The sequence below is a fragment of the Muscardinus avellanarius genome (genome assembly GCF_963383645.1).
Source record: "Muscardinus avellanarius genome assembly, chromosome: 12".
Lineage (NCBI taxonomy): Eukaryota > Metazoa > Chordata > Mammalia > Rodentia > Gliridae > Muscardinus > Muscardinus avellanarius.
This window is the reverse complement of record NC_137798.1, coordinates 29362909-29387817: the sequence shown is the minus strand read 5'-3', so window position 1 is coordinate 29387817 and position 24909 is coordinate 29362909. Positions and strand designations below refer to the sequence as shown.

The 24909-nt window shown below is 53.7% G+C and overlaps 2 protein-coding genes across 5 annotated transcripts; one reads left to right on the top strand and one right to left on the bottom strand.

Annotated features, from left to right (window-relative positions):
• Positions 1–342: 342 nt before the first annotated feature.
• Positions 343–5394, bottom strand: IL25 (interleukin 25; the record flags this gene model as incomplete). The annotated part of the gene is made up of 6 exons (XM_080707101.1): positions 343–598; positions 3126–3432; positions 3529–3591; positions 4265–4382; positions 4480–4570; positions 5339–5394. The coding sequence occupies 6 exons, from the start codon at positions 5392–5394 to the stop codon at positions 343–345; spliced, it is 891 nt and encodes a 296-aa protein (XP_080563227.1).
• Positions 5395–15741: 10347 nt separating this feature from the next.
• EFS (embryonal Fyn-associated substrate) lies at positions 15742–23929 on the top strand (the record flags this gene model as incomplete). Of its 4 annotated transcripts, none has more annotated exons than XM_080707728.1 (6): positions 15742–15966; positions 19792–20073; positions 20259–20381; positions 20475–21191; positions 21452–21538; positions 23495–23929. In XM_080707728.1, the coding sequence occupies 6 exons, from the start codon at positions 15949–15951 to the stop codon at positions 23927–23929; spliced, it is 1662 nt and encodes a 553-aa protein (XP_080563854.1). The 4 variants fall into 4 exon arrangements, with proteins under 4 accessions (XP_080563854.1, XP_080563855.1, XP_080563852.1 ...); XM_080707729.1 differs by lacking the exon at positions 19792–20073 and having other exon boundaries at positions 15949–15966; positions 20475–20591; positions 20820–21191; XM_080707726.1 differs by lacking the exon at positions 19792–20073 and having other exon boundaries at positions 15949–15966.
• Between the last annotated feature and the right edge of the window lie 980 nt (positions 23930–24909).

The window sequence follows — 24909 nt, the reverse complement described above, 5'->3', positions numbered from 1 at the left end:
AAAGTGCCAGTGCTGGGCCAGAGCAGTGGGGCGGGAAGAGAGGAAGACAGGAGCGTGGCCTCCAGACCTGGGCGGAGCTTGAAGACCATTCCTGAGAGGGAATGCCGGGACACCAGGTTCCAGCGGTCACAAGGTCCAATGTGCTTTGAAAGTGCTTTCAAAACGTGCCGAAGTGTGGGTTCCTCCCTGAGCCCCCCATCCTGTCCCAGGCTCCTACTGCTGCAGGTGGTGCTTCCCCAGCACCAAACCCGTGGGTGCCCTGGCCCACCACGGCAAGGTGGTCACACATCCAGCTTCAGTTTTACCAGCAAGGGACTGGCCTCAGGCAGGCGCCAGGCACCACTAGGCCATCATGCGGGGCCGCACACATACGCAAGCCAACGAGACGCGGTAGAGCCTGCTCTCCAGACAGTAGCGACTCTGGCCACCCTGCTCGCTGTGGCACGGCCGCCGGTAGAAGACGGTCTGGTTGTGGTACAGCAGCTCTGAGTTGCCCAGGAGGTCCATGTTGGAGCCTGTCTGAAGGCTGACGCAGTGCTGGCACAGGCAACGGGCATGATACAGGTCCTGTGGGAACCGGTTCAAGTCCCTGTCCAACCTGTGGGGATGGCACTGGTCAGGCACTGAAGGGACAGGCCAGAAGTGGGGAGGGACGGGCGGGATGGGGATGCTGGAAGAGGGAAATGGCACAGTGGGGGCTTGGCCTCTGTCTCCGTTCTGGTGCCCGCTTGCTATGTACCCTTGAACAAGTCACTCATCTCTGGGATTTATCTTCTATAAGTGAGAGGAGGAGACAAAGAGTGGCCCTCCACCTGTTTCCAGGGTCCTGAGAGAGACAGGAGAAAGTGAGTGCACTCTGGCCTCCCCCTCCACCAGACCTGCTCTGCCTCCATCTGTTAGGTACGCGGAGCTCTCGCTCTCGCATGAGGTTTCTTTGTGAACTTATGACATTTTCTGTTTTTGTTTTTGTTTGGTACTAGAGATTGAACCCAAGGGCATTCTACCTCCAAGCTGCACCTCCCACCCCTTTATATTTTTTTTATTTTGAAACGGGGTTTTGTTAAGTTCCTCAAGCTGACCTTGAACCTACAATCCTCCTGTCTCAGCCTCCCAAGTACTAGGATTACAGGCATGCACCACTGTGCCAGCTCATTTTGGGGTTTTTTTCATTCCTAATATTGCAAAAGTAAATACTGTTCTGAGCCGGGCGTGGTGGCGCACACTTGTAATTCCAGCACTTGGGAGGCTGAGACAGGAAGATCACACAGGTTCAAAGCCAGCCTCAGCTACTTAGTGAGGCTCTCAGCAACTTAGTGAGACCCTGTTTCCAAATAAAGTATAAAAATAGGTCTGGGAGTGTAGCCCAGAAGTAGAAAAGCCTCTGGGTTCCACCCCCAGTACCACAAAAAAAAAGTAAATACTGTTCTGACAGCTGAGTATAAAATAAAAATTGAAGACCAACAATCTCTCTCCACCAGTCCCACTCCCCAGAGGCCATTTCCTGCACATCCTTCCAGGGCATGAACGTGTGTGCGTGTGTGTGTGTGTGTGTGAAAGGGTACATGGGAAGGTTTCTTTACCTACTCCCCCCCAAAAAAAACCTTGAAAATTACAGAAAAGTAGATATTCCAAATAGTTTAGCAAGACACCCACCCCCTCAACCCCTCAACCCTAAACCAGATTGTAAGACTGTTTCCCGTATAGGCAAGTCTTGACAAACTGGGGTTTGACTATTGCAGCATTTCTCAAAAGGTTCCCTAACAAAATCCTTCCAGAAGAGGTGCTGAGGTCAAGTGAGTTTGGGAAATACTGAGTTCAACGGTTTCTTTTCTGCAGGCTTTAGTGTATGGAGGGCACAGTGGATCTCCAAGGAGTAGGGACTGGAGTAGCCTTTCCCACGCTTGACATCCTCACTTTTTTCTGAGGAGCCTCTTGTGGGATGAGGGCTGCATACAACACGCTTGGGGAAAGCCAGCTTCTCGGGATTCACAGCTTCACAACCAGGGGTCTGAGCCCCAGTTGGTCAGCCTACCCTAAGAGACTCCCACTCCCTCAGATTTGACCCAGGACCAACCAACCTTCTGACACTACCCAAAGAATTATGAGTTAGGGTCTCAGATCTAATCTCAGTTAAAAGTGACTCCCGCCCTACCCTACTGAGCGTCATCCATTCCCAAAGCAATACTAAGCAGAAACAAATTTCTGGGGAGTGAGAGCAAAGACCCTTGGTGAGAACACAAAGACAAAAGAATTCTGCTTGGGATCCCTGAGGCCCTAACTTTTAAGATTTTGCTGCTCTGTCCCTATTTCAGTGCTTCCTAATATCTGCCACCTCATGGCACAAGTAGAGAATTCTAATATTTGTGTGGCACACCGAGTGAAAGAATAAGATAGCCATGATCATAGTCAAAGATAAACAGCCTGGGGCTCCAGCCACCAGGCTGCTCCCCAAGAGTTGAGAGTTTCACTATCTTAGTATACTTTAACCCATTTATGGCTCAGGGCAGCAGCATTCGGTACCGGGGTACTTCATGCCTGTAACATATTATATTCCCTGATATTTTAGTTAGGAAAACATCATTTTGTCCCTTTTTAGGGACAAAAAAAAGTAGAGAAGCAACATAGTTTTAGGGGTTTTTTCCATTTTATTTTTGGGGGAGTACTGGGGATTGAACTCAGAGGTGCTTTACCACTGAGTTACACCCTGGTGCATTTTTTTAAAAACAGGATCTTGCTAAGTTGCTGAGGCTGGCCTTGAACGTGTGATTCTCCTGCCTCAGCCTCCCTAGGAGCTGGGATTGTAGGCATGCATCACCATGCCTGATTCAAGCACAGATTTTACACAGGTCATTTCTTTTTTTTTTTTTTTTTTTTTTTTTGCACATGAGCCTACAGGGTATAATCGCTTTTATAGATGAAAAAAATCCAAATAAAATAATTTGGGATTTATTGGCCCAAAGCCACCCAGTGGGAGTCACAGGTAGGAGTCAAATCTAGGACTGTGGGCCTCCTGAGACTTTGTAGCCTCTGAAATCCAAAGGGGAAAGTGGGCTAGGACTGGGCGGACCTCCCCTGCTTCCTCACACATTCCTGGCACACAGGGGGAAGAACGTGCAGGCACTCACTCGTAACTCCAGGGGGAGATGGCCCTCTGGTTGAGGGGTCCGTCTTCCATGGCCGTGCAGGAGTTTTGGTGCTGGGTAGGGCTAGCAGGCTCCGGGGGGGACATGAGTACAGGGGTCCCCTTCAGCCACTCCTCAAAAGGCTTCTGGTCACTGCTGTGGCCACAGCTGGGCCTCTGGAACCGAACACTAAGAGTGTGGGTTCCTATGACCATTGCCAAGAATGCGACCACCTGTAGGGAAAGACCCGTGAGGGAACTGCCCCCATGGCTGGCCACTTTCTCCCCAGCTCCCGTGGCCCCGCTGCTCTCTGAGATCCCAAACCTGGGAGCCCTGCCCTGCCGCCCTCAGCCGCGCCTCCACTGCTCGCCCTCTCAGCTGGTCCTCTGCCAGCCTCCGTGCTCACCTGATACATGCTGCCTGGTGCTGCTCACTCCGCCGCAGGTGCTGTCCCGACCGACTGTCAGGCCTTCTGGAAGCAGGCTGGCTGGAGCGGTTTAGGAGTCCTGGTTTTATTTTCAGCAAACCTGTTTTGTTTATTCAAATTTATTTCCACTATCATTTGGAGGGAGTGACTTGAGATTAGAAAGCAAAACAAAAGCAAAACAACCTGAAAGCATTTCCAGCAGCTGTTTAAGGTGCCCCTCTCATGGAAGCTGGGATGACATCATCACCGGCCTGGCAGCTGATTGAGTCAACCCTGCTCCTTACTCCTGCCTGGGCACGGGAGCAAAGCAGTGGTGTTCTGCTGTTAAGTGTCCTTGCTAACTGGCATTATGAGAATTTCCCTGGTTGGTTGGCTACCCCCAATTAGGGGATATTATCTGATCTCCCTTCCAGAGACCTCATCTCCCTAACTTCTGCTCCCCCACATAGCAGCTGATCTCTACTCTTCTCTTTCTTTCTAGATGTTCCTGACCACCTGCAATGAGTGGACACTTTCATTCTGCTCGGTCTCCTTTGACCCCATCCCTTTTTGTTCTCTGACCCTTTCCAGTCTTTCATGACCCCATCACCTATGACCTCTCCCCCATGGTCTGTGACCTGCTCCGCAGCCTCCCCTCGCCCTCTCCAGTCCCAGCCTACATCCCATAGCCACACTTTCCCTGGCCTCGTCCTTGAGATAGGGATACAGGCCTCACCCCCACAGAACTGAATGTTGGCTAGATGGGCAAAGCCAATGGAAGGAGCTGTGGGCGGCTGTTGCACAGATGTGAAGGCGGGCAGGGAAGAGGAGGGAGAGCGCGGTAACAACCTCACCTATGACCCAAGAGGAGGTCTCACCCCACTCACCGGGCCCTGGAGACCAGCTCGTGGGAGGGCTAGGCACCACTCTCGGGCCCCGTGGGAAGCCCACCCCGTGCCCCAGCAGCATGAGGCACTGTGGCCAGAGGGGGTCCATGTACTCCAGAAAGGCTGACCCCAAAAACACAGGAGCAGAGTCCTGCCTGTGGGGAGGGGGGTGTGCAGAAAGCAGGCCAGAGCCCATGCCTCCCACCCCACGGGCTTTTCTCTTTATTCGGCCATTGACAACCCCACCCCAAAACACCGATACACAGACATGGTCTCTAGACTAAAGCTGCCTTATTTGCATGTGCTTTCCCTCAGAAAATACTCCTGTAGTAACCAGGGACTCAGGAAATAAACAAAGGGACTGGGAATAGCTAACTGTGGAGTGAGAGGGAATCCTTCAAACGCTGTAGGGCACAGCAGCCCCACGGGAAAGGTCCCTGTCAGAGGGCATTCTGGAGAACTGGGAGAAGCTGCTCTGGTGAGTCTTGGGGGCCCGAAATTGCAGGGAGGCGCGCTTAGGAAAAACCTGTGGTGGCTGGGACAATAGAGGCACTTAGGAAGAGCAGTGAGGCCAGGCATATCATCGGCCCAGGCCCACTGCCCACCCTCGCCCCGTGCTCCCAGACCTCCTCTCCCTCTTCTCTAGGGCTGGCCTCGCTCCCAGTGCTAAGCCCTGGACATGCATCAGCTTATTTTATCCCAGCAATAAAACCATAACATGAAAACTGTTATCCCCATATTACAGATGAGGAGACTGAGCCCCAACGGATGTGAGTAACTTATCCAAGGTCACATGGTTAGAAAGAGGCTGAGCTGGTTTTCCATGCCAGCCCTGACAAACTTTGAATCTGAGTTCCGGGCATGGAACCTCAGCTGGCTGCAGATGGATGGGGAACCCTCACAGCAAATGTTTTCCTACTCACCTGGGTTGGACGGGGCTCACCTGTACCTCCCAAGGCCCCAGGGCATTCCTGCCCATGTAGGCGGTCGGCCCTCTGGCTGGGATCCCCTGCTCCAACTTCCTGCTCCCCAGCCTTTGCTCTGGTGCATGGCCTCAAAGCTACCTCTGGTGTTTCTAGCTGCCCCCGACCCCAAAACAGGATCTTAGGGCTGGGCATGGTGGCTTCTTCTTGAAAGCTCAGTACTTGGGAAGTTGAGACAGGAGAATCACAGATTAAAAAAAAAAAAAAAAAAAAAAAAAGGCCAGCCTCAGAAACTTAAAGAGATCCTCAGAAACTTAGTGAGACTCTGCTTCAAAATAAATAAGTTAAATTAAATTAAAAGGGCTGAGGTTGTAGCTCATAGGTAGAATGCCCCTGGGTTCAATCCTCAGTACTATTAAAAAAAAAAAAAAAAAGGCTCTTAGAGGGCGAGGGGTAGTGCTGCCTCAGATCAGAAGAGCTGGATTCCTATGAGTCTCCCCAAAACAATAAGAACCTTCGGGCTGAGCAAAACTGGAGTCTGACCTTGGCCCACATCTCCCAGTCACCCCCTCACACAGGAGGAGGTGTGCAGAGGGGCTGAGAGTGACCCCAGCCGTTCATTTCACTTGCAGAAAGCACTCAGCCTGGGTTAGTGGGGACACTGACCTTCAGGAGAGGTCTTTGGGATATCTTTCTGCACCTCAGAGCAGAGGAAACCCCTAGAAGCCAGATGGAGGCTCCTCCAGGCACAAAATATTCCCCAGGGCTGGCTTCTCCCATCCGATGTTAGCCCCACTTGACCCAAGAAACTCCTCTCTGAGCCACATGCCCCTACCCCACCCCGTTTGCTCAGCCAGGGTCCTTATCTCGGTAGCAGCTTTGTGGGACTCTTTAGGGTGACTCCCTGCAGTGAGAAACATTTTCCAGAGGGTTTCCTCCTGGGGTGACTAGTTTTGGAATCCCTGAGTCACTTCAGCTTCCAGGGAATCCTCTGGGGTGTGGGTATATGGAGGTGGCAAAGGGGAGAGTCTTAGGGGCGGGAGCAAAGGAAAACCCACCCGCACCTGACATCAAGACTAACCTTCTAACACGCCCCACCTGCCTGGCCCGAGCTAGCAGCCAAAGAGAGTTTGCTGGGATTTCTACCACTATGCTTGTGGAAAAGAGGTCAGCACCTACCAGGAAAGGGCAGGGAAGATGTGAGGGAATTTACTACCCACCCCTGGCTCAGGAAGGCTCCCGGGCCTGCAGGGAGTTAGACTGTGGCTGTCCTGGCCCTTCTCAAAAGGATATTCAAGTCCTCGCCTGCTGCCTCCAGGTCTCAGCCAGCTCTGACCAGCTCTTGATTTGGGGCCCTTCTCTGCTCTTCCCTCTTTTGCAGAAGGGTGCGTTTGGCTCAAGGAGGAGGGCAGGGGGCAGGGGGGTGGACTCAGCAGGGTCAATGAAGTGCTTCGGCACTCACTTTATGTGAGGCTGGGACACTGGTGACTGAAATGTTGAAATGCAGCAGGCATGGCGGCACATGCCCGTAATCCCAGCTACGCAGGAGGCTGAGGCGGGACAACTGTGATCTCAAGGCCGACCTGGGTAACATAGCAGAGCCCTGTCTCATAAATAAAAACGTAAATAAATATTGAAATATTTTGCACCTGTTAGTAAGTAGATGCTACCCTCAGTCTGAGGACTCCCCGCCCTTAACACACCTCCCTATGATCCAATAACTTTGAAGGGTGAATGCCTAACATAGATGAGATGGAGGCCTTTAGAATATCATTTCTGTGTTCTGATTGGTAGACAGTAATAGTGCTGGTTGCTAGTTTTTTGGGGTTTTTTTTTGTTTTGTTTTGTTTTTGTACTGGAGATGGAACCCAGGGGCATTCTACCTCCGAGCTACACCCCAGCCCTATTTTTTATTCTTTATTTATTTTTGTGGTACTGAGGATGGAACTCAGGGGCTTTTCTACCTCTGGGCTATATTACCAGACATATTTTATACTTTATTTGGAAACAGGGTCTCACTAAGTTGCTGAGAGCCTCACTAAGTAGCTGAGGCTGGCTTTGAACCTGAGCGATCCTTCTGTCTCAGCCTCCCAAGAGCGGGGATTACAAGTGTGCGCCACCACGCCCAGCTCCTGCTAGTCATTTTTAATATCACCTTTAGTTACAAAAGTGTTTAGGGCTCAGGAATCTGCCTTCAAGAAAAACTTAGTTTGGCCTAGAAGATGCATGGAAAAGCAGAATTTGAGGAACAAAGAGCCCAACCCACTATCCCCAACCCAGGGATGGTGCCTCTCCAAGGAAGACTGCTATCCTTTGGATCTGGGATGTCCCCAGAGGCGTCTGTGTGGAAGGCTTAGTCCCTAGTGCAGCTGGGGTGTAGCTAAGCGGTAGAATAAACCTTGGGTTTATTCCTCAGTACAAAAAAAAAAAAATAGCATTCTTATTCCAGCCGGGCATGATGGCACACACCTGTAAACCCAGGACTTGGGAGACTGAGACAGGAGGATTGCAGGTTTGAGGTCAGCCTTTGCAATTTAGTGCGACTGTCAGTGACTTAGTGAGAACCTGTATCAAATTAAAAATGAAAAGTTAGGCGTGGTGGCACACACTTGTAATCCCAGCATATGGGAGGCTGAGACAGGAAGATTGCAGTTTGTGAACAGCCTCAGCTACTTAGTGAGGCTCTTTGCAACTCAGTGAGACCTTGTTTCAACATAAAGGATAAAAAAATAGGTCTGGGGGTGTAGCTTGGAGGTAGAATACCCCTAGGTTCCATCCCCAGTACCACACACACACACACAAAAAGAAAGGGATTGGGGGTATAGCTTAGAGGTAAAATACCTCTGAGTCCAAGGTAAAATATCTCTGAGTGCAATTTCTAATACTTTCCCCCAAAAAAGAAAGTCATATTACATAGATCATGCTTGAATCCAGTTAACACCTTTTCAAATGAATCTCAGATGCTCCACTGTAGCCTGTGGCCTGGTGTCTGCCCTCCTCTTCCCCATCTCATCCCACTTCCCCTCCATCTCTTGTTTTCCCTCTACACAGACCTTTCTATTTATCAGATGTGCCAAACCCTTTCCTACCACTAGGACTCTGCATGTCCTGCTCCTTCTGCCTAGACCACCCTTCTGCAAGACCCTTTCTGTCATTGTGGGAAGTATTACACCCCCCAGAAAGCCCTCCCTGGTTTTCTGAGAGCTGCCCTCTCCTCTCCCTGCCCCCACACCTTCAGTAAACCCCTACCTTATAAGGCTATTTCATTTTCTTCACAGCACTTCCTATTATCATCAGAAATTCTCTTGCTTGCTTGTTTATCATGTCTTCTCATAGGTAAGCTTCGTGAGGCAGGGACCTTGTCTGGCTCATCTTCCTCAGCATCCCTACCGTTTAGAACACCTTTAGCATCTGGTACCTACGTGGTGAGTGGATGAAGGAACACAGGCAGCCAGGACTGTAGGACAACACTGAGTATGCCCTAGGGACCTTGTCAGTTTGTCATTGCTGTGACAAGATGCCCGAGAAAAATGACTTAAAGGAGGAAAGATTTATTTGGGCTCATGATTTCAGTGGGTTCAGTCCACGGCTCCATTGCTTTGGGCCTGTGATGAGGCAGAACATTGTGTGGAAGGGCATGGCACAGAAAAACCTCATGGTGTCCAGGAAGCAGAGAGAGCAAGCAAGGGGCCAGGGACAAGGTACGTCCTTCAGAGCACACCTGCACACCCACTGCCTACAGCCAGGCCCCCTCCTGCAGCTTCCACCCCCCATAATGCCATCAATTTATGACTCCGCCAATGGATTTGTCACTGAGGAGGTCAGAGCCCTCGTGACCCAAGTTGTACTCCTCCGAAGTCCCACTGGGAGGCTGAGACATATCCCAGCTTGGGGTATGAATTCTCAAGGGCAGACACGAGGTCCTCGATATTCTGGAGCCCTCACAGGGTGCAAACAACAATAAAAGTTGCTTTTATCTAACATTTCTACATCTTGGCCCAGACACTATTCTCAGGATTCTCTTAATACAACAAGCTGATAGTCTTGGTTCCATTATTATCTCCCTGATCATTGTCCTTTATGTACAAGAAACCAGGGGCTCCAAGGTCTCAACCACCTCCCCAGACTGGGTTTTCTCCAACGGCACCAGGAGCCAAGTACCCTCAAGGGTGAATCACCTTAAACCTCTATTTGCAAAAGAGAGGCCAGAGAAAAGGGTATAAGTGATAAGTTGGGTCCCTCCCCCATATGATCTCACAGCGGAACAGGAAGTGGAACCCCAGAAGCCAGAAGCAGAGATATCGCAAGACTCCAGGTGCCTCGAGACTCCAAACATCGCGAGACTCAGGATGTCACGAGAGAATCGGCATGCCTATAAAACAGCGGTGCCTCCAATCCGCCACATGACTCAGCCGGCCAATCAGGACTAAGCACAACTCTCCAGATGTGTGGCCCATCAGTCTCTTCCCCCACGGCTGGCTGACTCTCTGGAGGGTACTAGGGTTGGGGCATAATAAAACAGTGGTCTCTGATAACCCAGTTGGTGTTTTTACCTCCCTCCTAAACCCCCTAACTCTATTTTCAACCTAACATTCTGGTGCTGACCCCAGGAGGACTTTTGGTTCCCCCCCCCTTTTTTTTTCTCTTTTCTCTTTTTGAGCCCCGGACTTTCCAACCCACCAGCAGCTCGACTGCGAGATCCCATGCCGGCGCTTCGCTTGCAGGCACTGCTCCCACCGCCACTGCCACCACCACTGCGGTGTGCAGGCTCTGCCGGCCACCAGGCTGCCAGTTGCACCCGCCCTGAGCCAGGCTCCTTGGGGGTGCATGCCCCGCGGCCGCTGGCGCCTGCTCAGCCCGCCGACCGCATGCGCGAGCCAGGACCTCCTCCAGCTGCTTGGACCTCCCACAAGCACCACCGAACCTCTGGTGCACGGCCCGGCCTCGGCGTCCACTACAGCCACCCGCGCCAGGCTTGACTTGCAGGCGTAGCTCCACTAGCTGCTGCTGCGGCTCCGTTCCACCCACCCCAAGCCAGACTCACTGGCGGTGCTCCTCGGGGCCCAGCCTCAGCGTCTGCCATGTGCCTGGAAGCCATTTTGTTTTCATGCCACCGCTCGTGCGCCACCGTTTGATTCCGCCCACGCCAGTTGCCAGTGCTGCCCACGCCAGGCACAGGCACCGGCGCCACCCCAGCTTCACCGCACCCCCAGCAGCTTCTCAGCGCTTCTGTCGCAGCCAGCGCTGGCCGGCAACACTTCACTCCAGTAAGCTGCCTCCACTTCCCTTGGTTAGTGGGGTTCTGGACTTGGGTCTTCCGGTCCACTAGGACCCTGAAATCCAAGCTCTTGATGACCCATTGTCCCCCAGTCCACTGGGACCACCCTCCGGATGACCAGGTCATCCTCTGGTTTGAGAAGGGATGGAGACGTCCTTCCCAATCTCTTAACCCCCGTTTCCAAATGATGAATCAGGAAAATGGGGACGCCTGTTTCCTGTTCTTCATTTTCACCCACAAACCAATTATGGGAAGTTGAACCTTTAAACTAGCAGATGGAGCCGGGCGTGGTGGTGCACGCTTGTAATCCCCGTGCTTGGGAGGCTGAGACAGGAGGATCGCACAGGTTCGAAGCCAGCCTCAGAGGCTCTCAGCAACTTAGCAAGACCCTGTTTCCAAAAAAAAAAAAAAAAAAGGTCTGGGAGTATAGCCCGGAGATAGAAAGCCTCTGGGTTCCACCCTCAGTACCACAAAAAAAAAAAAAAAAGAAAGAAAAGAAATCAACCTAGCAGATGCCCTGAGTGTGGTGGCCTTGATACAAGTTGGGAAGTGGGTTACGGTGGCCCAAGAACAGTTAAGAACTTTTGTAAGCGGTCTAGTAAATGGTCTCAAGTCTTTATGTCCAGGTTTTTTTCCCCCTGCATTCCATCCATCCAAATGCTCTCCCTCATCAACTGCCATTTTGTGATGGCGAGTAGTCACTGCCAGGTGATGTCCCAGTCACCATCTTGGTCGCCATCTTGTGACATTACACAGTCGCAATCATGTGACGTTATGCAGTTGCCACCTTGGCCTGCGCCAGCCTGCACTTTTGCTGAGTCACAGGCAGATTCCACATTTTGTGGCGATACGTGGATGCCAGAGTCTGACCGGGCTGGCTTGTAGGTGCTGCTTTCTGCAGACACTGATTTACAGGTTCTCTCCTCACCACCCTGGTCACCATCCTATCCCAGGACAGCCTCCCACTCTAAACCGCTCTGTTCCCCCTGCCTTCCTCCCTTAAGGAACCAACTCAGGAGGCTTTTCAAAAAATTAAGTAAGGCTGAAGACAATCCTCAAACTCCTATCTGAGATTTGGTTAACATGGCACTTAAAGTTTTAATTCCAGAGAGGAACAGATGGAGATGGAGTGTACACTCCGACTTTGCCAAAAGGCAAATCCCTGGTAGCTGCCCTGCGGCTGGCGGTGGTGGCTCAGCCCTCTGGAGCGCCACCTAGGGGTGGAGGACAGCAAGGACAACTACCTCCAGGAACCTGCCCAAGTGGGGCAAGGCCACGCCCACCAATCAGACTGTGCCTGGCATGTGGCCAAGAGGGCCAATGGAACAGTGCCCTTGGAAAAGGGTGAGCCCCAGGTACCTCAACACAGGGGGGCCACCTTTCCAGACCAGGCCCCGCCGCTGGCCCTACTCAGCCTGGCCGAAGACTGATGGCTCCTGGATCCCTCAACCTCCATCCTCCTTGCCAGGCCAGGGTAACTCTCCAGGTAGTGGGTAAGCCAGTCTCCGTTTTGGTTGCCTGCTCAGTTTTTCCATCTTTTCAGGTCTTAGTTTTCCTTTTCCAATCTCGGTACAGGGGATTGGCGACAAGCTCTCCTCCCCACATATTACAGGCCCTCTTTTACAGGACAAAATTGCTCTGCCTGAAGCTCAGGCCAAGTCTAAAAAGGGCTCTGCAACAACAGCCTCATGACAAATTCTCTTGTACAGTTTTGGGGCCAGTAAGCTTCATTTTTCTTGGTGTAATTCTCTTTAATGTTTTTATTTTAGAAGGTCCACTTGTTTGCAGAGTATGATGCTCTCCCTCTCCAGATGCCAGGCCAGCCATAAGTAACCAGTTACAGACATCTTTGTTCCCTCTACAATCTACCTCATATCTCGAAGGGCTCCAACGGCCAGCAGCTTCTGGGCTCCTTTCCTTCCGGGTAAGGGCCAATAGCTGGTGGGCTCCTGCCCAACCTGAGACCTGCTCTCACAATTTGCCTTTTCTTTTAATAGCACCTCGTCTGTTAAAGTCTCCTCGAACGCACATTACCAAGCTGTCCAGGGTAACCTCCGATTCCCACTGCAGCCATACTCTCACCTGCCCACTTCTGGAGGACCCAACCTCTCCCCCTACGACGCCCCCTGACAGCAGGAAGTAGCTTAAGACTCGGTCTTCGCCCAATTATCACCAAAAGGCCGGGATGATAAGTTGGGCCCCTCCCCCTCATGATCTCACAGCGGAACAGGAAGTGGAACCCCGGAAGCCAGAACCAGAGATATCACGAGACTCCAGGTGCCTCGAGATTCCAAACATCGCGAGACTCGGGATGTCACGAGAGAATCGGCATGCCTATAAAACAGCGGTGCCTCCGATCCGCCGCCATGTGACTCAGCCGGCCTATCAGGACTAAGCACAACTCTCCAGACATGTGGCCTATCGGTCCCTTCCCCCACAGCCGGCTGACTCTCCAGAGGGTACTAGGGTTGGGGCCTAATAAAACAGTGGTCTCTAATAACCCAGTTGGTGGTTTTACCTCCCTCCTAAACCCGCTAACTCTATTTTCAACTATTCAATAAGGACATGGGAAAGGCTCCTCTTTCTGTCAGCAAAAATACCCTTTTGGCTTTCATCAGAGTATAGTTAGAGAAGAGCCAAGGTAAAGAGGAAAAGCATGGAAGAATAGGCCCTTTCCAAGTGTTCACTCCTCACCAAAGTTACTATTGCAAAGTTACTATTGCAGCTGAGACTCAGAGATGCTCTAGACCTTGGCCAAGGTCACACAGCCAATAGACAGAATTCAGTCCCGGGAAAGAGTGAGTGACTCGTGCCTGGGCACTGCAGAAGTGTATTCTCTTTTTTCCTGCTGGTTTGCACTCTTATCAGCCAGCTATGCCCCCGACACTGAGACCCACTGCCCATCTCCCAGGCCACCCTCTTGCCTGTCCTAGCCGCTTTCTTTCTGCTTAACTTCTTGCAGCCTCCATCTACTTCTTTGGGCTGGGCAGAGCACTCATCTTTGGGGACAGGGCATACTGCCCGCCTCCACCTTGGCAGCCATTTTCCTTGGCAGACTCTGGCCAGAGCTCATACCCAGTCACTCCCCAGCGACTGCATTTCGGTGGACCCGGGACTGGGGCCTGGAGGATAGAAAATCTTCCTTAGTACCACCTCTAACCGGAATGGAGCTGGGATGAGGAAACTCTCCCTTCAGGTGCATCTGGAAATTTACAAATCCTTTTATATCCTAATGGAGTCTCAGTCTGTTCCAGATTCCCAGTTCCATGCCTGGGTCTGTCCTCCATCACTGACAGCCAAGCCCACAGCCAATCCCTTCAGCCCCATGTTCACTCCAGAATCTCTTACTAACCATGCCGTAGGCTCCACCTCCCTCCTCTGCAGAGGATTCTTCATGGGTGTCCAAGAAATAGAGCCAGGAAGGGGCTGGGACAGGTGCCCTCCCCACGCTGTCCTTGGGAATGGCTGCATGTGTAAGCCTGCAGTATGGGGTGGGGGAGCAGTCTCAAGACTCGGGTTCACCAAGGGCCTTCAATTAGACTTCTGATGTTATCTCCAGATGAGGTTATGCCTAGAGTCACTGTCTATTTTATGTGTTTGAAGTGTTAATTTGTTAAATGAAAACACTGAAAATGTACTACAACTTTTTAACTCTGTTTAGCATCTTGCTTCCTGAATACCAGGAACTTCAGAAATGGTCCAAGTCAGGCTTTCTTCACCTCTGAGAGGCTCTGATGTGTGCCGCCAGAGAAAGATCCAGGGAAGAGGGGTGTCTGGAGGAAGGTGGGCAGGGCCATGATAGGAGGCCAAGAGCCCAGCCTTCTCCGGAACTCTTGGGAGCTAGATCACAGTCCCTGTGAACGAGTTCTGCCCTTTTGCAGAACTGGACGGTCCTCAATCAGCTCCTCAAGCAGCAAGAGCCAGGCAGGCTGAGGAAGGGTGACAGGCCCAGACTGGCAGAGGAGGCCAGAGGCTGCCGACGGGCCGCCTGCAGAGCTGGGGCAGGCGCTGCAAGTTCTCTCACCAGGGCCGGAATCCATGCCCAGCGCCACACTCCCCGCCTGTGCCTCGCAAGGGTGGCCCGGCTCGCCCTGCCACCCCTGCAGTGGAGCCCCAGGACCAGAGAGGCTCCGCCAAGGAGCCCGGCAAGGCGGAAGGAGCGCGCTCCCTCCCACGGACCAGACAGATGTGGGGCTAATGAAAGGGAGCCAGAGAGAGGCGCGGGGCTGGCGGGGGAGAGCGGGGGCGTGGCGGGGAGAGGGCTGCTCCCGGGAGGGAGAGGACCAGACCACCCCGAGGTCTGCCGCGAGGTCCAGAGGAAGAAGACTCCGGAGCGAGGGGCCCGGCTGCCCGCTTGGCTTGGCCCGAGGGTCCCGAGCTGAAACTCAACACCCGCTTTTGGAAGGATCTGCCCCTTTTCTCCACCGCCCCTTCCCTTCCCCTCCCTTTCCCCCTCCCTCCTTTCTCTAGATCCCCAGGACTGAGCCCAGCGCGGGAGAGGAGAGGGCCCGAGGGGAGGAGAAAGGAAGGGAGCCGGGACCCCGGAAAGGGGAGGGAAGGGTGAGCCGGGGCCACGCGCGACCCCCGTAGCCTCCGGGCCCCCACCCCTGCCCCCGGCGAGCCCACAGGACCCCGTCCCCTGCGCCCCGCCGTCTTCTCTTCGCGTGCGGCCTTTCTCTGGTTCCCAGCCACCTGGGCGCGCCGTCCCGCCTCCTCCAGGTGTCCCCGCGCGGGCGGGGCGCCCCGGGGGCTCGGAGGGTCGGGCGGCGCCCTGGGGCCTCGGCGCCCGCCCGGCCTCGCCTCGCGTGCCCGCTCGGCGGGTCTCTGGAGGGCCCCTCCCGGCCCTCCCGGCGGCAGCCACGACTGCAGCCCGCTGCTGGGCGCGGCCGCGGTGGGGAGGGCTGGCCCCAAACCCGCTCGTCCAGCCGAACCGTCCCGGCGGCTTCTCCCAGCCCTCGGGGCTCCGCGGGCCGCAGAGGCGTCGAGCGCGCCCGGCCTCTCGAGCCGTCGGCCCAGCCGTCCGCGGACGCAGCGCTGCGGGCCTGGCCGCCCGCGCCCCCGGCCCCTGCGGAGCGCCCCTTGGACGCCGTCCTGCAGCGACGCCCCGCCGCCCGCTCCTCCTCCTCCTGCCCGGCCAAGCTGCCTCCCATTTGGGACGTTTTGTGGGTTTTCTTTCTCCTCCCAACCTTGGTGGAGGCCACTACCCAAGAGCACAGCCCAGGGTAGCCTCCTCGCCGGGAGGCTGCGAACCATGGTGTGGGGCGGCCACCGCTGAAGTCAGCGCGGTGAGACCGAGCCTGGCCTGAAGCAGGCGGCGCTGGAGGCCAAGGCCATGGCCATCGCCACGTCGGTGAGTCGGCCAGGGAGAGGAGGCCCAGGCGGGAGCCCCCGCGGCCCGCGCTCCCGCCGCACTCCTGCCCTCTCTTTGTCTCTCCCGGGTCCCTTTCTTCTCCAGGAGGCTGTGTCTCTCACTTTCGCCCCCTTTCTCCCTCTCACTGCTCTCCCCGGGTCGACGATGGCCCCTCCCCCGCTCCCCCTCCCCAGTCTTTCTTTCTGGAGGTTGCTGCTGAGCGGAGGGGAGGGGGCAAGGGCAGCCCCAGTCCTATCTGCTCTTTTTCTGGGCGGGAACAAATGGCCACTGGTGCTTGGCAGGGGCTTGTGATTGGGAGGCTGAAAGGACCAAGTTGCCCAAGGGAAATGAGAGGCCCAGGAGGCTCATCTTTAGAGGCAGGGAGGGAAGGGGGCACACGGAGCAAAGCGGAGTGGTCAGGCAGGGAGAGGGAGGAGGGGAGGTGATGTCAGCCTGCCTCAGGCCACTTTCCGGGGACTGGGGACAAAGGGAGGAGACAGCTGGCATGATGGGACAGTGGGAGGAGACCGCTCAGAGAGCAGTGGCCCACTGCCACCACCCCCCCCTAAGCCAGCCATCCCCTCACAAGTCAGCTGGGCCCTCGGAGGGGACAGGGGCAGCCACACCCGTCATCACTCATGCTGTCTGCAGCTCGAGCTCGGGTTTGTATGACAGCAAGGCCCAGAGGTTGGGCCCCATTGGATGGAATTCAAACCTAACAGTGGGAGGAGCCCTCCGCGGCCCCGCCTCTCCGCTTTCTGTCCCGCAGCACCCCGTAGTCTGAATCCTGGCAGTTGGGTCTTTCTGCCTCCTCTGCCCCCTGCCTGGAATTCTTAGGGACAGCCTGGCTGCCACTTGCTTTCTGGCTCCCTCTGAAGGGAACTCTGGGAGGATTTTAAGAGTGGATAGAGAAATAGAGCCACCAACACCTTCCTGTTTGCCTGGAGCACTGGCTCAGTTTGGGTTCTCAGGCCAACCTCCTTTCAGTTGCTCGGCCTGTGTGATTAGAAGACACCAGCCCAGAGCTGGGAATGGGGGAGAGTACCTCTGGTGGTAGAGTACCTCCGCCTACTCAGACACAACTGGCAGCCCAAGAGCCTGCCGACGACCTGTCAGCTTTGCAGTCCCAGGAGATAGGTTTTTCTTATGGGGGGTGGGGGGGGGTACATCAATATTTATGCTAGTCAAATTCACAGGATCCTAATAATGTTAGCATTTATTGCGTATTTACTTCGCCTAGCCCTGTACTAAGCGTTGTCATGTTTGGGGGGGCTGAGGGGCCTCGCTGTGTTGCCCAGGCTGATCTCCAACTCTTGAGCTCTAGGGAGCCTGCTGCCTTCCTCGGAGCTAGGACTCCAGGCACGTACCACCACACCCAGCTATGTGTGGCTTTCTGATGTCTCATGCAGCTCCCACAACAACCTTGTGAGGTTACTACTATTACTATCCAAAGCATGGAATTCTACAAAGAAAGAAACTGAGGGTCAGAAAGGCCAAACAGCCTGCCCAATGGCACCCAGCACCCACTAAGAACAGAGCCATTACTCAACACCCAGGTCTATCTGCCTCTTGAACTTTGCTTTAATCACCCGGATAGATCCAAAGCACTGATTTATAATTGACAGTTAGGAAGAAACTGTGGAGCCAACCAGGAACTTGTGGTATCTAGCTAGCATAACCAGATAACAGTATCTTTTATCTGGGGACAATATCCTTTAGAAGCTACACTATAATCAGAAAATAGCTTGATGAGTTTGGAATGAGGCAAGAGGAAGAGTCGGCTTGTGGTTAAAAATCACCTAACTGTAAAGGGCTGGACAACCTTTCACCATGGGAAAACAATGGCCCAAAGGAACATACTCTCCTGCTGACAAAGCAAGACACCCTCCTCTCCATGGTCTGGCGGCAGGCTGCCTGAGGTCTTTAGCTTGAGGGTTTTTTTTTTTTTTCATTGTTGTTGTTTTTAAATCAAACTGATCAGTCCACACAGCAACCTGACCAGCTGCTCTCTAGCACTGCTGTGTGAGCCGCCACTGCCTGTTAAGAGTGTCTTTTGACAACATACTTTGACATTTTGAATGGTTGAAGCTTGCGTCTACCAAAGGGCATTATGGGACAAGAGTACTATGAAAGGTTAGCGCAAAGGGAAATAATTGGATAAGGAACTCACATTTGAATCATGAACTTTCTTGACTCCATCTCTAGTGCTATGTAAGAATTTTTCAAAAGCAGATCCATGTCGGGCTGGGTGGCGCAGGCTTATAATCCCAGTCCTTGGGAGGCTGAGACAGGAGGGTCACGGGTTCGAGGCCACCCTCAGCTACTTAGTGGCCCTCCACAACTTAGCGAGACCCTGTTTCAAAATGAAGAATAAAAAATAGGGCTGGGGGTATAACTTGGAGGTAGAATGCCCCTGGGTTCAATCCCCAGTACCACAAAAAAATAATAAAATTCAATTAAAAATAAATAAAAGCAGACCCACACATCTGCAGTTGTCAAAAGGCAATAGAACAAAATGACTGAGAATGTGTAGGCTGGGAAATCCCACAGCCTAGAGTTCAAATCGGGCTCCATCAGCTTTATTAGCTGAATGCCACTGGGCAGAGCACTAACCTCTCTCCCCCAGTTTTCTTTCCAAAATGGAGATAATGATGGTTCCTCCCTCATAAGCTTGTCTGAGAATTAAACAGGATGATCAGTGCAAAGACTTGCGTGACGTCTGGAAATAGCATCTGCCCTTGGCCTCTGTGACTCACCTGGGCGCGTGGCCCTCGGTGGAAAAAGCTGAGGTGCCCCCACCAGACAGGACCAGAAACAAGAGCGGAATGTCTGTTCTCAGTACCCGCCAGCCCCGCTCTGGGTACACACTCTAGAGCATGTACACGGTTCTCCATGGTAACCTCAGCCTCTTCTGATGCAACCTTATTTGCTCTGTGGAAGAACAAAGCAGTTGCTTTGGTTTCTGTTTTCCTTTTTCTTATGCCCAGGTGCTGTCTGGATAAGGCTTCTTCTGATGTCCCTCAGAATGAAGGGTCTCTGCAGCTGCTTCACCCGAGCTTTAGCATGTGAGGGGTAATGATTGAGGAACAGAGGGGAGGTAAAGGAGAGTCCATGGGAGGTCTTAGCAAGGCCTCTTTATGTGCTTCGGGAAAAATCCATTCAGCAAATACGGCTTGAGGGCCAGTTCCAGGTGAAGCAGGGGCTAGGAATATAGCAGTTCTTGTTCCCAGCGGGCTCACAGTGGAGACAACGATGATTCCTCCCTCATACGGTGGTCTGAAAATTACACGGGGTGATCAGTGCAAAGACTTGCGTGACGTCTGGAAGTAGCAGCTGCGCTTGGCCTCTGTGACTCACCTGGGCACGTGGCCCTCGGTGGAAAACACTGAGGTGCTCCCACCAGACAGGACCAGAAACAAGATAATTAAAAAATACTAAATGATTTCATCGATAATTTAAAAAAATACGAAATAGACAATCCATAATACAAAGAATTACGAGGAAACAATAGGTAAAGACAGTCACAGAGAATGGGGTCGGTGCGAGGAAAGAGAAGTCCTGAGGAGGAGGAGATAGGCAGAACGAAAGGATGAGAAATGGCCAGTCAGAGGCGGAGGAAGGGCATTGTGGGTAGGGAAACAGCAGGCGCGAAGGGTCCGACCCAGAAAGGGTGAATAGAAGAGGACAGCACCCGCCGCAGGCTGCAGGGGAGGCCAGGCCCAGTCAGGAGTCAGAATTTTAGCCTGAAGAAAATGGAAAGCTCTAGAGTTTTGACGTGACCTGACAAGTGTGTGCCGACCCCTCTCACTCCCACCTCACCCCCAGGCCCAGCTGGCCCGGGCACTGTACGACAACACTGCCGAGTCCCCCCAGGAGCTGTCCTTCCGCCGAGGGGACGTCCTACGGGTCCTGCAGAGGGAGGGCGCTGGTGGCCTGGATGGCTGGTGTCTCTGCTCTCTGCACGGCCAGCAGGGCATTGTGCCCGCCAACAGAGTGAAGCTCCTTCCCGCCGGCCCAGCGCCCAAGCCCAGCCTCTCCCCAGCGCTCCCCACCCAGCCTGGCTCGCAGTTCCCAGCTCCGGACCACAACAGCAATGAGGAACAGGAGGTGAGAGCTGGAGCCTCCCCACCCAGGCCCACAGCTTTTTGCCCCCTCTACTGTTGGAAGCCTGTCTGAGCTCAGTGTCCCTATGGCACAGAGGGGTGGAAGGTGTCTAAGTTCCTTCAAGTCTGACATACCTGGTTCACTGGCCCCCTGCTCTTCTGACCCACCCACCTATCTGAATCCCTCAGGTGTATGTAGTGCCACCCCCAGCTCGGCCTTGTCCTGGACCCTGCCCGCCCTCCCCTGACTCCATCTACAAGATCCCTAGAGGCAATGGGACCCAGCCATCTGCCCCCGGAGATGTCTCAGAGGTGAGGGCTAGAGTCCACGTGTGCACTGGGTGAGACACAGGGAGAACCGTGGCTGAGCTGAGCGGAAGGTGACTCACCGATCCCTCTCTCCAGGTCTACGATGTGCCCCCCACTGCTCTGCGGGCTTCCTCCTGTGACCCCTATGACTCCCCGGCCTCCTTTCCCCAAGCTCTGGCCCGGGTTGCCTCGCAACCGCCGGGGGAGGATGAAGTTCCCTACGATGTGCCTCTGGCCCCAAAGCCACCCACAGAGCTGGAGCCAGATGTGGAGTGGGAAGGAGGCCGGGAACCAGGGCCGCCCCTCTATGCTGCCCCCTCCAACCTGAAACGGGCATCGGCCCTCCTCAACCTGTATGAAGCACCCGAGGAGCTGCTGGCAAACGGCGAGAGTGGGGACACTGATGAGGGCATCTACGATGTGCCCCTGCTGGGGCCCGAAGCACCCCCTTCTCCAGAGCCCCCAGGAGCCTCAGCCTCCAATGACCTGGACACCCTGGGCCAGCTCCTGGCCAGAAGCCCTCCACCCTCACACAGGCCCAGGCTGCCTTCCGCAGAGAGCCTGTCCCGCCGCCCTCTGCCTGCCCTGCCTGTCCCGGAGGCGCCCAGCCCAGCTCCCTCTCCTGCCCCAAGCCGAAAGGGCAGTATCCAGGACCGGCCTCTGCCCCCACCCCCACCCCGCCTGCCCGGCTACGGGGGCCCCAAGGTCGAGGTGGATCCAGAAGGCAGGGAAGTGGAGGATGATCCCACAGGACCCCACAATGAGTACGAAGGCATCCCAATGGCTGAGGAGTATGACTATGTCCACCTGAAGGTGAGCTCCTCCCAGGCCACTCCCCTCTCCCCTGGCCCTCCACTCCAGCCTGAGACCCCAGTACTTGACTACACCAGATGTGCTAGTGCCACACTCCCCTCTAATCCCAGCCCTTGGCTACCAGAGAGTTCTCACACCTGGAGTCAAGGGACTAAGACCTCCAGGCTGGAGCATCTTCAGAAAGGAAGGGAGACTGGGGAGGGGCAGAGGCCACCACCCTGCTTCCTCACCCCTGCACTGAGATCTGATCCCCTCTGCAGGGCATGGATAAGACTCAGGGACTTAGGCCTCTGGATAAAGCCTTCCCAGAAGATCCTGAACTGGAGAGGGGGCTGCCGAAGCAGCAGGTAACCCTGGTGGGGTGTGCTAGAAAAGGGGTTTGGGGGAGGAGGGACTGGGACTTGGGGGAAGGAAAATGATCAGAATGGGGGTGAGAGTTTACAAGAACCAGGAACAGAATAGAAAGGAATGAGAATTTCACAGGAAGGTGCTGGTACTTGGAAGAGGATGTTAGGAATTCAGAAAGAGGGGAAAGAATGTGTTGGAGAGGAGTCAGAAAGCCCGGCAGCCAGGGGAACAGAAAGAGTTTCTAGGCTATGGGTCAGAGCTGGACCGGTGACTTCTAAGGCTCCTTCCAACTGTGAATTCCTGGGTTCCTAAGAGACCTGGCTCCTAATCCTAGCTCCACCACTAAGAAGTAGGGGATCCAACGCATTAAGTTAAGCTCTCTTGTCCTTGGGAAGTGAGGTGTTTTCCTCAACCCAGTCTGAAATGGATGAACACAGTAGCAATCATGTGTTGTGTATTTACAAGTGCCGGGCCCTGCGCTGGGCACACCGCATGCGTCAACATCAACCACAGTCCCAGTGGGTGGTGATGTTGCCTATGGTGTTCAGTGCGCTATGCTGACCCTTCTGATACGTCGCCTCGGTTAACATTCACTCAGCCTTTGGAGGGCCACACTAGAACCACTATCAGGTGTGATTGCCACGTGTGGCTACTGAGTACTCACACCTGGCTAGTCTGAACTGAAATGTGCTATAAATGTAAGATGTGCACCAGATTTTGTAGACTGAGTATGAAAATAACTCAATAATCCAGATTCTACATGTGGAAACTATAATATATTTTTATATTTGGAGTTAAAATATACCAATTTCCTTTTGCTTTTTCTTTCTTTCTTTTTTTTTTTTTTTCCAGTAATGTAGATGGAACCCAGGGGCATTCTACCTCTAAGCTACACCCCAGACCCTATTTTTTATTCTTTATTTTATTTTATTTTGTGGTACTGGGGATGGAACCCAGGGGCTTTCTACCTCCGGGCTATACTCCCAGTATAGCCAATATTTTATAAAATAAAATATTTTATATTTTATTTGGAAACAGGGTCTCACTAAGTTGCTGAGAGCCTCGCTAAGTAGCTGAGGCTGGCTTCAAACCTGTGTGATTCTCCTGTCTCCGCCTCCCAAGTACTGGGATTACAAGCGTGCGCCATCATGCCCAGCTTTTGTTCTTTATTTTAAAACAGGGTCTCACTAAGTTTGCAGAGTACCTTACTAAGTAGCTGAGGTTGAGCCGGGTGTGGTGGCGCACCCTTGTAATCCCAGCATTCGGGAGGCTGAGACCTGGAGGATCGTGGTTCGCAGACAGCCTCAGCTACTTAGTGAGGCCCTCTGCAACTCAGTGAGACCCGGTTTCAAAATAAAGAATAAAAAAAATAGGGCAGGGGGTGTAGCTCGGAGGTAGAATGCCCCTGGGTTCCATCCCCAGACCCGCAAAAAAAAAAAAAGTAGCTGAGGTTGGTCGTGAACTTGTGATTCTCCTGTCTCAGCCCCACGTACTGGGATGAGAAGTGTGTGCCACCACACCTGGCTTTCCTTTTGCTTTTCTTAATGTAGCTACTAAAAATTTTTAAGTTGCACGTGTACTTGCATTATGCTTGTATTGGACTATGTAGTACTAGACTCCCTGGGTTTTTGTTGTTGTTTCTGGGGCTTTGTGTGGTTCAGGGTCTGAACCCAGGGCCTCACACATGCTAAGCAAGCGCTCTATCACTGAGCAACATCCCCAGCCCAGACTCCATGTTTTTGAGATAAGGAACCAAACAAGTTCAGAGACTTGTCTAAGGTCAGATTTGAGGTTATCCGGATCTGGGTCCATCTGACATCAAGTCTAGGCACTTCATTACTGCCCTAAGAACACTTAGGGAGAGCCAAAGGGAGCGAAGGCAGGAGGGAGGGGCAGTGAGGGAGGAGGGAGCGCACTGATGACCATGTTCCCACTCACCCTCCCTTCTCCCTCAGGAGGCCCTGTCCCCAGGGGAGCCGCTGGTTCTGTCCACTGGAGACCTGCAACTCCTGCACTTCTACGCGGGGCAGTGCCAGAGCCACTACTCAGCCCTGCAGGTGGCCGTGGCAGCCCTGATGTCCAGCAGCCAAGCCAACCAGCCCCCAAGCCTCTTCGTGCCCCATGGCAAGCGGCTGGTGGTGGCTGCACACCGCCTGGTATTTGTTGGGGACACCCTGGGCCGACTGGCAGCCTCTGCCCCTCTGCGAGCCCAGGTTGGGGCTGTAGGTACAGCGCTGGGCCAAGCCTTGCAGGCCACCGTGCTGGCTGTCAAGGGGGCCGCCCTGGGCTATCCGTCAGGCCCTGCAGCCCAGGAGATGGCGCGGTGTGTGGCAGAACTGGTGGGACAAGCCCTGCGATTCACCACATTGCTCACCACCCTGGCTCCCTGAGGGGCCGCTGGCATAGCCCTGCCCTCCTCTGCCCACACGGCCTCGTCCAGGCCTCAAGGCGCCGGAGGGCTCTGCCTTAGAGAGGGGAGATATCTTTCCCTTCTCCTGCCTCTCTGGTCATCTCAGCCTACCACAGGCACCTCTTCCCCAACCCACAGCTTTTTGTACGAGAGCCATTTTGTATAAATTATTTATATTTAATGTTATTCCCTGCTTTGTTGGGAGCAGCCAGGCCCCCTGGGGCAGGAGGAACTGGACCCTTCTCTCCAGCCCAGGCTGCAGTTCACCACACTGCTTCCCGCCTCTGGAAGCTTGGCACACAGAGAATCCAGTGGCAGGAACTTAGGGCCACACAGAGCCTCTCTCCTTTGCTGTCTCTTGGCTCCAGAACATTAGTACCTCACTGCTAGCTGAGAGTGAGGAAAGGATATTGACTACCAGGATGTGAAGGTCTGGGAGACTCCAGAGGACTCCCCCCTCAGGCAGGAGCCTGGGCCTGGGCAGGCACCTCAATAAACCCTGCGGTCTGGCTCCCTGACTCTGCTTCTTGGGCATCTAGGGGCAGGCCTGGCACTCCTCGCCATACATATGGGACACACACTGAGGGGCTAATTTTGCTCCTTTGACAACTATCTACTGGACTGGTTCTCAGTTCCCATGATGGGCCAGGCAAAGTTCTAGTGGTACGTGTTGAATGCTCCCTTTTAGTGAGGGTGGATGGACATCAACAAGTCAGTTAAAGTAAAAGCATAAAAACAGGGTATGGTGGTGCGCACTTGTAATCCCAGTCCTTGGAGGCTGAGACTGGAGGATTGCAGGTTCCTGGCTAGTCTCAGCTACTTAGTGAAGCCCTCCACAACTTAGTGAGACCCTGTTTCAAAATAAAGATTAAAAAATAAGGCTGAGGGTGTAACTCAGAGGTAAAATGCCCCTGGGTTTCATCCCCAGTACCATAAATAAGTAAATAAATAAATAAATAA